The sequence below is a fragment of the Camelina sativa genome, chromosome 8, assembly GCF_000633955.1.
Source record: "Camelina sativa cultivar DH55 chromosome 8, Cs, whole genome shotgun sequence".
NCBI classification, from domain to species: domain Eukaryota; kingdom Viridiplantae; phylum Streptophyta; class Magnoliopsida; order Brassicales; family Brassicaceae; genus Camelina; species Camelina sativa.
In genome coordinates, this window is record NC_025692.1 from 1,584,056 (window position 1) to 1,595,013 (window position 10,958).

The 10,958-nt window shown below is 38.1% G+C and overlaps 3 protein-coding genes and 1 pseudogene across 3 annotated transcripts in view; 1 reads left to right on the forward strand and 3 right to left on the reverse strand.

Moving 5' to 3' along the window:
- Positions 1-160, reverse strand: part of LOC104705559 (photosynthetic NDH subunit of lumenal location 5, chloroplastic) — a 2,385-nt gene extending 2,225 nt beyond the window's left edge. The window contains exon 1 of the mRNA XM_010421576.2: positions 49-160. Coding sequence (XP_010419878.1) covers positions 49-72 — 24 coding nt within the window. The 5' untranslated portion in view covers positions 73-160. The remainder of the gene's footprint in view (positions 1-48) is intronic.
- LOC104709108 lies at positions 1,547-5,423 on the forward strand (annotated as a pseudogene).
- On the reverse strand, positions 5,672-7,063 carry LOC104705560. The gene is made up of 2 exons (XM_010421577.2): positions 6,795-7,063; positions 5,672-6,490 (listed from the first exon to the last, which is right to left on the reverse strand). Exons 1-2 carry the CDS (start codon positions 6,982-6,984, stop codon positions 5,865-5,867), a joined length of 816 nt encoding a protein of 271 aa, XP_010419879.1. The 5' UTR covers positions 6,985-7,063; the 3' UTR covers positions 5,672-5,864.
- On the reverse strand, positions 7,632-9,997 carry LOC104705561 (exocyst complex component EXO70B1-like). The gene has a single exon (XM_010421578.2). The coding sequence runs from the start codon at positions 9,832-9,834 to the stop codon at positions 7,885-7,887; it is 1,950 nt and encodes a 649-aa protein (XP_010419880.1). The 5' UTR covers positions 9,835-9,997; the 3' UTR covers positions 7,632-7,884.

The following is a 10,958-nucleotide window of genomic DNA, read 5'->3' on the forward strand; positions in this document are numbered from 1 at the left end:
AAAAAAAAAAAAAAAAAAAAAAAAATCAAAAGGGAAAGGGAAACGAACCAGAGTCATCGAGAAGGCCGCCATGGGAGCTCGCGTTTGTTGGTAATTTGGTTGGTGAGTGACGACTGACGACGACGATGAGTGTGTGTGTGTGTGTGATAAACGGATAATAGCACGAATGAGTCTGAGAGACATTTTATTCGAGGTAATTTACAGTTATGCCACTCATGCTGACGTGGCCTCCAATCGAGTCAATTTTGTGTGTGTCTACGAATTTGAAGCACACCTATGCAAATTGCAAAGGAAAATATTTGGAACGATAAAATATTTGATTCATCGTTCGAGAAACAAATTGGGTATACTTTTAATTAAAGAAACTTAAATATTGATTTGATTTATATTTTAAATTAAACAAAGTTATATATTAATTAAGATTTAGAAATTAAAATTAAAGTTTAAATTTTACAATTAAAACAAAATTATATGTCGGCTTGGGTTTATAAATAAAGTGGTTAGACTTTAAATTTTACAATTACAACGAAACTATATATATATTTATATATCGATTTGGGTTACAAATAAGGTGGTTAGGGTTTAGATTTTTATAATAAGAACGAAATTATATATCAGTTTGGTTTATAAAATAGCAGGTTGAGTTTTTTATTTTACAATGATATATACAAATTTTGTTTCCTTATCTTATACGGAGGTGAATAAAGAGGGGTGAACCCAAGTATTGTCCAATTGCAAACTATATGTATTTCTATGTAAGAAAAAACTTTAAAACCATATGAAAAATGGTAATTTGTGATTAAAAATTTACCAAAAATATAATTTGTAATTATTTTTTTTCCAAAATAGGATAATTTGCAATTAAAAATTTAACAAAAAGGTAATCAGTAAAAGATTAACCAAAAACAAAAAGGTAATTTATAGAAAAGTAATAATTGTTAGTAATATAAATATGTGCTATCATAACCAATCCTAAATCATTCATTACACCTTTTTTTATATATTAGTTGTCGATCCTAGAATCGCTCAAGTTATTTTGTTATCTACTCGAGGTTTTATTCGAATTCATAAATTCGAATGCCGGTTCTTGTTTTCTTGATTCAGGTTAGAGCAGAACTGAATTTCTTTTTTCATTAAAAGATTTTAATTAATCCTATTTTCATGTTTTCATATTCATAATCTCTATAAGTGGTTCAAAGTTTATCTTCTGATGAACTGTTATAAAAACAGCAAATATGTCTCAATTGAATTCAAAAGGGGCATAAGAGGAAATTTCATTTGTTAATAAACAGAAATTTATAGGGTTGGTAGAGGTTTAGAGCAAATTAAGGAAAATAAAACTAGATTACCTTTTTTGTCCAGAAAAAAAAAACTAAATTACCTTTTATTAATGGATAGCGCAGGTGGGCTTGAGGGTTAGAAACGTGATTGGGCCCGGGAAGCTGAAAGGTTATTTGTAAGTGGCGCCACTCTCTTTTCTATAAAGACGTTCCCCATTACTTGAGTAGTCCGAGTCGTGTCTCACGTCTCTCTCTCTCCCACTTCAGGCTGCTTCGAATTCGAAACCCTAGAAACTTCTTCTACTGCAACCATGGATTCTTCTCAAACCAATTCCAAGAAACCGCCCCTGGTGATCGGAGGTATGACCGATTCTGGTAGTACAAACCCTAAACCCCAATCAGGTTCTCCCGATCCGACCCTCGGTGATGGCTTCTCCAATCCGGGACTCAAGAGAGACTCAAGAAACTATGAGAACGATGATGATAATGATACTAATAGCTTGTCTACCAAGAAACCGAGGACCACGACGATCGGGAACACCTCTCAGGGTTGTCAAAAAATCGTCCCCTTGGATGTGAAACCATTGACGATCGTGCCACCTGAAACTCCGAAGCTTTCCAGACAGTTTTGGAAAGCTGGCGAGGACGACGAATCTGTGCCTCTACCTCGCTATTGTAATTGACCACTTAACCTTGATCTCAACAGAGATTTTGAGATCTTTCTTTTGCAATTGGAAACCCTAATTTGTGTGAATTTTGTGTTGCATGCAAGCAGGTAGCAATGATGCGGCGGTTAGGGTTCACCCTCAATTTCTTCATGCGAACGCCACAAGCCATAAGTGGGCACTTGGAGCTTTGGCTGAACTTCTTGACAATTCTCTAGACGAGGTAACTTATATAGATATGAATGCTTCATCTTTATTGTGAAAAATTGGCTATTTCTTTATATATCCATATCAGTCAAACAACCAAGACTTTTATTAGTCTTCCTTGGTCAACTTTTATTGTCCGTAACAGAACCTCATTAGAATTTATATAATTCGTATGGTTTTGTGTAACACAGGTGAATAATGGGGCTACATATGTTCATGTCAATACAGCAACTAATGAAAGAGACGGAAAAAGCAACATTCTAATTGTTGAAGGTTAATCTAACTTCTTAGCTGTGATGATTAAACCTTAATTAGTCCCTTAACCACTGATTTTATATATGATTATGAAATCTCTAAACTGATGTCATTGCAGACAATGGAGGTGGGATGAATCCTAGTACGTTTAGAGAGTGCCTTTCTTTAGGGTATTCAAGAAAACGCAATATGGCTAATAGGGTTGGTCAATGTAAGCCTCTCCAAAATTCATTATCTATAGTTTTTTTTTCTTTTCTTTTGGCTCTGTTCTTGGAATTATCTAATCTTCAAATTTGTAAAACAAACAATGTAGATGGGAATGGATTCAAAACTAGTACAATGAGGCTTGGTGCTGATGCAATTGTCTTCTCACGTTGTCGAGGAACCAATGGAAACAAGTGAGTTATTTCACAGCATTATTTTGGTTCTTACCTTCTTTTTGTTTTCGCGTTTTCGATATTAACTGTGTTTCTTATCTCTGTTTCAGTCCGACACAGAGCATTGGTATGCTATCATATACGTTTCTTTACGAGACAAGAAAATGTGAAGCAATTGTCCCCACGGTAAAAAAATTTCTTATTTAGATTGCTCTTCCTCTTCTTCTCAAAACATTACGTCTTAAACTTTGGGTTTTTTTTTTCACTGCGTAGGTTGATTATGAGTTGGTCAATAACGAGTGGAAGGAGATAGTTTATAACTCCAGAGATGAGTGGTCTGATAATCTAGAGACCATAATGAAGTGGTCACCTTATCTATCCGAACAAGATTTATTGGACCAGGTTTTGTTATACATATATAGATATCCTTTTGTTATATATATACCTTTTTATTGTATCTCATACTTGTTACATGGTACAGTTTGATCACCTAGAAGAGCAAGGTACTCGGATCGTGATATATAATCTATGGGAGGACGATGAAGGGAAGTTGGAACTTGACTTTGATACAGACCCTCATGTAATATCACTTACCAAGACTTTTTCAATACAGTCAATTTGGGATTAATATAAGTAACAGAAATGTTGATGTGTGTTTTGTCTACAGGATATTCAACTCAGAGGTGTAAACAGAGATGAGAAGAACATCGAAATGGCCAAAGCTAATCCTAACTCGAGGCATTTCCTGAGTTATCGACACTCACTACGTGTATGTAGTTTCCATGTTTCTTAACACAATGCAATTTGCTAACTATTCTACTTCAAGTGTTCATTGATTTAATGTCTGTTTTTTTTTCTCTCTATGCAGAGTTATGCATCGATTCTGTATCTCAAACGTCCATCAAATTTCAGAATCATTCTTCGTGGCAAAGATGTTCAACATCACAGCATCTTAGACGACATGATGATGATGGAAGAGAAAACATACAAACCTATGCGTTCTCCAGAATGGTCGTCAGATCAAGACGAGGTAATGATACCTTACCTTTGTCTTCTAACTTTTCATAATCTCTGAAACAATCTTTAATGTTTATCTGTGTTTTCCCAATTAAAAAAAAAAACAGATGCGTGCTACTATAAAGCTTGGCTTTGTGAAAGATGCTCGTCATCACATTGACATACAAGGGTTCAATGTTTACCATAAGAACCGGCTTATCAAGGTGACTTATTTAACTCACAGCTGAGTTAGTGGTATAGTTTTTTGTTGACTATCTTTTTTTACATTTCTTCTTGTTTTCTTCATCAGCCGTTTTGGAGGGTCTGGACTGCTGCTGGAAGTGATGGACGCGGTGTTATTGGTATTATTGAAGCTAATTTCATACAACCAGCTCATAATAAGCAAGGTTTTGAGAGAACTGCGGTTCTTGCTAAGCTTGAAGGCCGATTGATCCATCACCAAAAGCACTACTGGTACGACTATACATTCTCCACTACTATAGACCTCTTATGAGGTTTTGGACTTACACTCAAGTTATCATTTTATTTGATAGGTCTTCAAGGTGCCACGAGATTGGTTATGCTCCAAGACGGAAACAAAAGAGTTATTATGAAAGTAATGTTACAGAAACCACTCGGCCTTTGAACAACACAAACCTTAATAGGGGACCATCTCCTACTGCAGCACCAGCTCCATGCAGGCAAAATGTTGAATCATGTATAAGAAACCAAAACACTCAGGTAAAAAAAAAGTTTCTTGTACTAATATATAGATATCATCATTTGTTCTAATATACGAGTCTCTAATAAATCTCTCTGAAAAATAGGTTAAAACACAACCACAACAAGCAAGTGGTGTAAAAATACAACCTGAGATCATGTCTACGAACAAAAACCCTCTTGGGAGAAGGTTCGCTCTCTGATGTTTTCTCTGAATCTGAAATAATGTTATCTTCTTCGGTACCATATTAATTTAAAATCTCTTTTGAACCGTAGTTTCCAAGAAACAGGAGGCTCAGTTAATCTAGAAGCAGAGTTGCAGAAGGTGAAACAGAAGTCAGCCGAAGTGGTCTCTGAGTTGCAAAGAGAAAAAGCACAACTTCAGTTGCAAGTAAAACCTCTTTTCTCTTACAAAATTTTGACTTTGTTTTTCTTTTTTGGTGGCGATAATGAAATTTTCATCGTTTGCTATTAATATGAACCAACAGCTTGAGGAGTCAAGAGCTAAGATCCAAAACTTGGAAAATCGGCAGGAGGGAGTGAATAAAATCTTTCATGAAGAAAGAGCCCGCAGAGATGTGACTGAGAATGCCTTAAGGAAGCAACTACGGGTTAGTCCTTTAGTAATTTACCACATATGAAAACTAAATATCCACTTTTTTTTAATTATAATTTACCATATATACTCATATCATTTGATATAATGCAATAGGAAGCTTCTGATGTCATCGATGGGCTAAAGAAGCAAGTGGAGACCTTTAAAGGAAAACACATGTTGTAAACATAGTGTCAAGATCGATACTCTTTTCTAGGTTTTTTGGGGGTTATGTTTTAAAGTTTGTACTTGTACATGAAACTTCTATCCTTGAGCAGTATGTTTATATTCAGTAGAGTTAACTTTTGTAGAAGACCCCAACTCAGTTTGTAAGCATGCAATGTTTTTTTGGTTAATCAAGCTCAACTTTCACCAAAGTCAAGATCAGTAGTAGACATATGACCACGCTCACACAACATTAGCCTATTATACTCTTTAGGTCGCATTCCTCACTAATTCAACGAGTGACCGGTCATCAAGCTTATGTTCGTCGTAATGATGCTTCATCGTTCATAAACTTGCATTGACGTTAACAACGTTTTAGAAATATACCTTGTATTAAAAGAAATGGCTCTGTTTTTACCAAATCCATCAAAACTTTCCTCCTTAAACCAAATCTTAATCTTCTGTAACTGAAGAATAATTACACATTAATAAGTAATCAAATCGTAAACACACACAATTAACCTCAGAACAGAGGATATCATAGCAAAATAAAATAAAACAGAGAAAGCCAAATGTGGAGGTAAAGAGAAGAATCATCTGGTCCCTAAAGATTGTGATCTCCTGGAGGAAAACGTGGAAGATAAGGTATCCAAGTTGTCGGATCTTTCCAATCGAGTGCTGGCAATGCCGGATTCGGGTTTCCGAAAGGTAGAAAAGGGAAAGGGAAAGATGGAAGCGGTGGTAGTGTCGGTAAAGGCATATTAGGGTATGGCCAAGGGAACCAATACGGTGGCAGATAAGGCCAGAAAAATTTCGAATCTCTAAATCTCTTATCCTTCTTCTCTTCTTCCTCTTTCTCTCTGCGGTGATGTCTCTTCTTGCCGCCAACGCCGCACAGTGTGGTGTTTTTATGGGATGGTTTGTAGCTGAGTGCGCTTAAGCTGTAGATACAGACTCGATCTTGTTTCGATTTGATGGATACTTCGTTGGTTGCAGTTTGGAAAACAGGGATGCTGCAGCCTCCGTTGTTGTCGGAGGAGGTTTTGAGTAGCTTGGCGCTGCATTGAGATGCTATGGCGATTCCATCGACGCAATCGATGCCATCGACGTGAGGGATCTCGAGTTTGTAAACGCCGCTTCTGTCTGTTGTTCTGTTTACTGATATGTTCACTTCCTCTGCTGTTTTTGGTGAACTTGCTTTGAATCTACATGTCACATGAACTTCCACACCTGACAAAACCAATTTAGAAACCATATCAAAGACCGAAACCATATCAGATCGAACAGGATTTACAAGTCGTAAATTTCCATATAACTTGAAGTCCAAGAACAGTTCTTGTAATGTTAAAATCTAGATCCCTCTTTATTACCCTTGCAAGAAATAGCTCTGTTTTTTGAGAAAGTGTTAATGAAAACCAAAATTGTATCAAATCTAATAAAACGGTAACGAGATTGACCAATCTTATATCCTAAGTTACCAGAAAAGTATAAGTCTAAAGACAGTTCATGTGACGTTTAAATCAAGGACCCTGACCTTGTAAGAAATAGCTCTGTCTTGAGAAAGTGTTGATAGAGCACGTGTCACAGTAGACAACTCCGACGACTGTGATGCGAGAAGAAGGGTCGACGCTTGCATCCGGTGGTGACCGGCCACGACCACGGCCTAAAGCTTGATCTGTAAAGCAAGAAGCCAGAAGCAGAAGATAGAGGAGAGGAAGATACATTGTGGCTAATCTCACTCGCTCTCTCTCTTCTGTTCTTTTTTTGATGATAATGTATGTATGTGTGTGTGTGTGTGTGGGTGATTGCAATATATTCAGTCCGTGATCTATTTTTGACCCCAAACACACTGTTTAACTAAAATTCTTTATCCACTACAAAACAAAGACATGTGAAGAGCCTTTTTTGGCTCATTCTGGTGTAACAATGTGAGAAATGCTCATGTAGAAGAAATCTAATTTGGATCCTTTACCGAAAGAAAAGAGTTCCTCCTTTCCCACTTGGACAGATCTCTAACCCAAACATACTGTATTATGAGCTAAACCCCAATTATTACTTTATGTGCCCCTACTTTTTCAAATATTGACAGTTATCTACATACTTTGTCTTGGTCGAGATTGAAGGGTTTAACTACTTTCTTGTGATCCAAGTCTTTTGCAAATTACACATTGACATTATTTATATGTATAACTTGACTCCAATCTTGGGAAACTTGAACTTCAGATACAATTGCTACAAAAAAACCACTAAGGCTCTAACATCTCGTCAAAATATATATCACAAAATCAACTTAATCATGAATTAAAATCATCATTGTAACACAAAAAAATATCCAATACATTTTAACTGTTAAGATAATTTTGTGCCTTTATCCCTAAGTAGTTCTAAACAATTTTCTCTCACAACCTGTTCAAACAGGATATTAAAACATAGACTTAACAGTAAAAGAAACTCAAACTTTTGAAAAGTAAGAAAAAAACAAAAAGTTTTCATGGTAGCTTGTCGGATTCTATAAACATGAAGGTAATGAAAGATATTGGTAGAAGGGATGGAAATTAAAAAAAAAGGAAGAAGCAAAAAGGAACAATTCGTGTTCTCCTCATAGTTTAAGAGACAAGGAGTTATCAATTTCTCTTGCGTGCCAAAGAAGTAGGGTGGTTGCCATCAAACAAGTCATCAATGAAAGATTCAATATCCTCAGGCTGATACTTGACATACTTATCCGTCTGCTTCCCTGAATCAAGATGTTGTTTATACCTCCCAAAGAAAGACCTATAAGCTGGAATCACCAACGCTGAGATCGACACCCTAAGCTCAGATTGCATCTGCTCATCACTCACAATCCAAGTGCTCTGCGTCTTGTGAATCTCGTCGAACATAGCATTGAAAATCTTAAACCTTTCTTTCAAAACCGGCTTGGACACTTTCCCGTTTACCTGTAACCCTTCTTGATTCATACACTGCAACACTTTGCCCCAAGTCTCTCTCTGGTAGCTCTTATGATACTGTCTCAGCTCTGTCGATCTTTTCCTTGTCCATGACTGTCCCATCAAATCCCTTATCTCTGTCGAACCTTTAATCTTCTGCAGAATGTATCTCCCATTGTTCATCAAGAATATGTATCGCAGTGACGGGTCTCTGTACAGTTTCGATTTGATATCTAGATTAGCATCAAGAAACTCCATAACCCTTATCATTTGTCTAGCGTAAGCTGACGTTTTGTACTCTTCATCGTCTTCTCGTTGCTGTTGCTTTGGCTTTGTCTCTGGTTCAGGTACGGTATCTGTTTGATTCGATTCGTAGTGTTGGAACACTTGGTCTAGTGTCTCCTTGTACTCACAAGCGTATTTGAGGTAGTTCATGGTGTAACGTGTTAACGGATGAACCGCACCACTCGGAACAGGTGTTCTTCCGTTATCGCTCTTGATCGACTTCTCAAGCTCTCCGAATATAGTCACTGCTGCTTCACCTAGCCTCGTCTGAGCCAATTTGATCTCTTGGATCAGATCCGAATCAGATTGTTCCACCGCTGAGATCAAGTCACGGAGCGTCTCGTACATGTCAAGGAACTTAAAAAGCTTCTCCGAGGACCGTTTCGTAAGAACCACGGCACCGGAGAAATCTAGGAACCGGATTGTAACAGCGGAGACCAAACCGGTGAAGAGGCGTTTACGGATCGAGGCATCAGTGAAGACGGTGTTGCAGAGAGAAAGCTCGCCGGGGAAAAGCAACGTGGAGCAACGGCGAACGATTGAGATCCAAGAAGCGATCTCACCTTCAAGAGACTCCCAAGCTATTCTCTGAACGTCTTCAACGTTGATCCCTTCGAATCCAACCTCGCTCAGCTCCTCCTTGAACGCGTGCCGTCTCGACATTTCGTATGACATACAACACTCTGATTCGTAACCGGCGAAGATCATCGCTCCGGCGATCTTCTTCAACGTCGAGATCGATTCCGGTGAAAAATCCGGGAAGCTTTCTTCCACCTCCTCCTTATCATTGTCCGGTAAAGCGCATCGGTCGGATTCGTTTGCCGAAGAATGGTTTTGATCGGAGCTGTTCCCATCGTTGTTGTTTCTGTTCTTCTTCTTCTTATCTTCTCTGGAACGATCAAGAAGATGACGGAACTCTTCGTCGAGAAGAGAGACAGCACGGTGCTGAACCGAACTCGCCCGGTTTAACCAAGAAGAAACCGGAGTTGAATCTAATTTAAGCTCTCTCAATCTCATAACCGATTTTGAAATCCGGTTAACGGCGTCGATGAATACAGAGTCCTCTGTTTCGTCTCGTCCAAGCCCGGAAGATTCCATCTTTGACACCAATGAATCCACCGTCTCCGGGAATGGTTCCACCGCCGGTGGAATCTCCTGTAAAGGATCATTCTTCTCGGTAGAAAGGGATTGGATGAAATCGTCGACGGCTTCCATCACCTGAACAAGGCTCACCTCGGAGGTTTCCGATTCCGGCGTCGATGAATGAAGTTTTTGTTCCGATTCATCGGAATGTTTTTTGTGATCGTGATCGTGATCTTCGGATTTGTGAACATGTGTTTCCGATGATTCCGTTTTGTCCATTTTTTTCGCCGGGAAAATTAAAAACACTATCTAAACAGTTGTTTTGTCTTTTTTGGTTTTTTTTTTTTTTTTTGGGAAATTAAGATGGGAAAAAACAAAATGGGGAACGAGAAAATTAGTGTGAGGATTATTATGAATAATCCATTATTAGAGTTTTTTTTATTGTTCTTTCTTTTACGACGATACTAATTGTGAATTTTTTTTGGCTCTCTGTGTTTTAGCTATTATATATTTTTTCTTTTAATTCTGAGGTTCGTTTTTTTGGGAACCCATCGTCCGTTGACTGGTAAGGAAAAGGTTATGCGNAAAAAAAGGAAGAAGCAAAAAGGAACAATTCGTGTTCTCCTCATAGTTTAAGAGACAAGGAGTTATCAATTTCTCTTGCGTGCCAAAGAAGTAGGGTGGTTGCCATCAAACAAGTCATCAATGAAAGATTCAATATCCTCAGGCTGATACTTGACATACTTATCCGTCTGCTTCCCTGAATCAAGATGTTGTTTATACCTCCCAAAGAAAGACCTATAAGCTGGAATCACCAACGCTGAGATCGACACCCTTAGCTCAGATTGCATCTGCTCATCACTCACAATCCAAGTGCTCTGCGTCTTGTGAATCTCGTCGAACATAGCATTGAAAATCTTGAACCTTTCTTTCAAAACCGGCTTGGACACTTTCCCATTTACCTGTAACCCTTCTTGATTCATACACTGCAACACTTTACCCCAAGTCTCTCTCTGGTAGCTCTTATGATACTGTCTCAGCTCTGTCGATCTTTTCCTTGTCCATGACTGTCCCATCAAATCCCTTATCTCTGTCGAACCTTTAATCTTCTGCAGAATGTATCTCCCATTGTTCATCAAGAATATGTATCGCAGTGACGGGTCTCTGTACAGTTTCGATTTGATATCTAGATTAGCATCAAGAAACTCCATAACCCTTATCATTTGTCTAGCGTAAGCTGACGTTTTGTACTCTTCATCGTCTTCTCGTTGCTGTTGCTTTGGCTTTGTCTCTGGTTCAGGTACGGTATCTGTTTGATTCGATTCGTAGTGTTGGAACACTTGGTCTAGTGTCTCCTTGTACTCACAAGCGTATTTGAGGTAGTTCATGGTGTAACGTGTTAA

Bases quoted from the DNA above. Each gene is read 5' to 3' on its own strand.
- LOC104705560 (XM_010421577.2), bottom strand. From the start codon at position 6,984: ATGTATCTTCCTCTCCTCTATCTTCTGCTTCTGGCTTCTTGCTTTACA. The intron at 6,491-6,794 runs GTCAGGGTCCTT...TGGTTTTGTCAG, and splicing joins ACAGAGCTATTTCTTACAAG to GTGTGGAAGTTCATGTGACA.
- LOC104705561 (XM_010421578.2), bottom strand. From the start codon at position 9,834: ATGGACAAAACGGAATCATCGGAAACACATGTTCACAAATCCGAAGAT.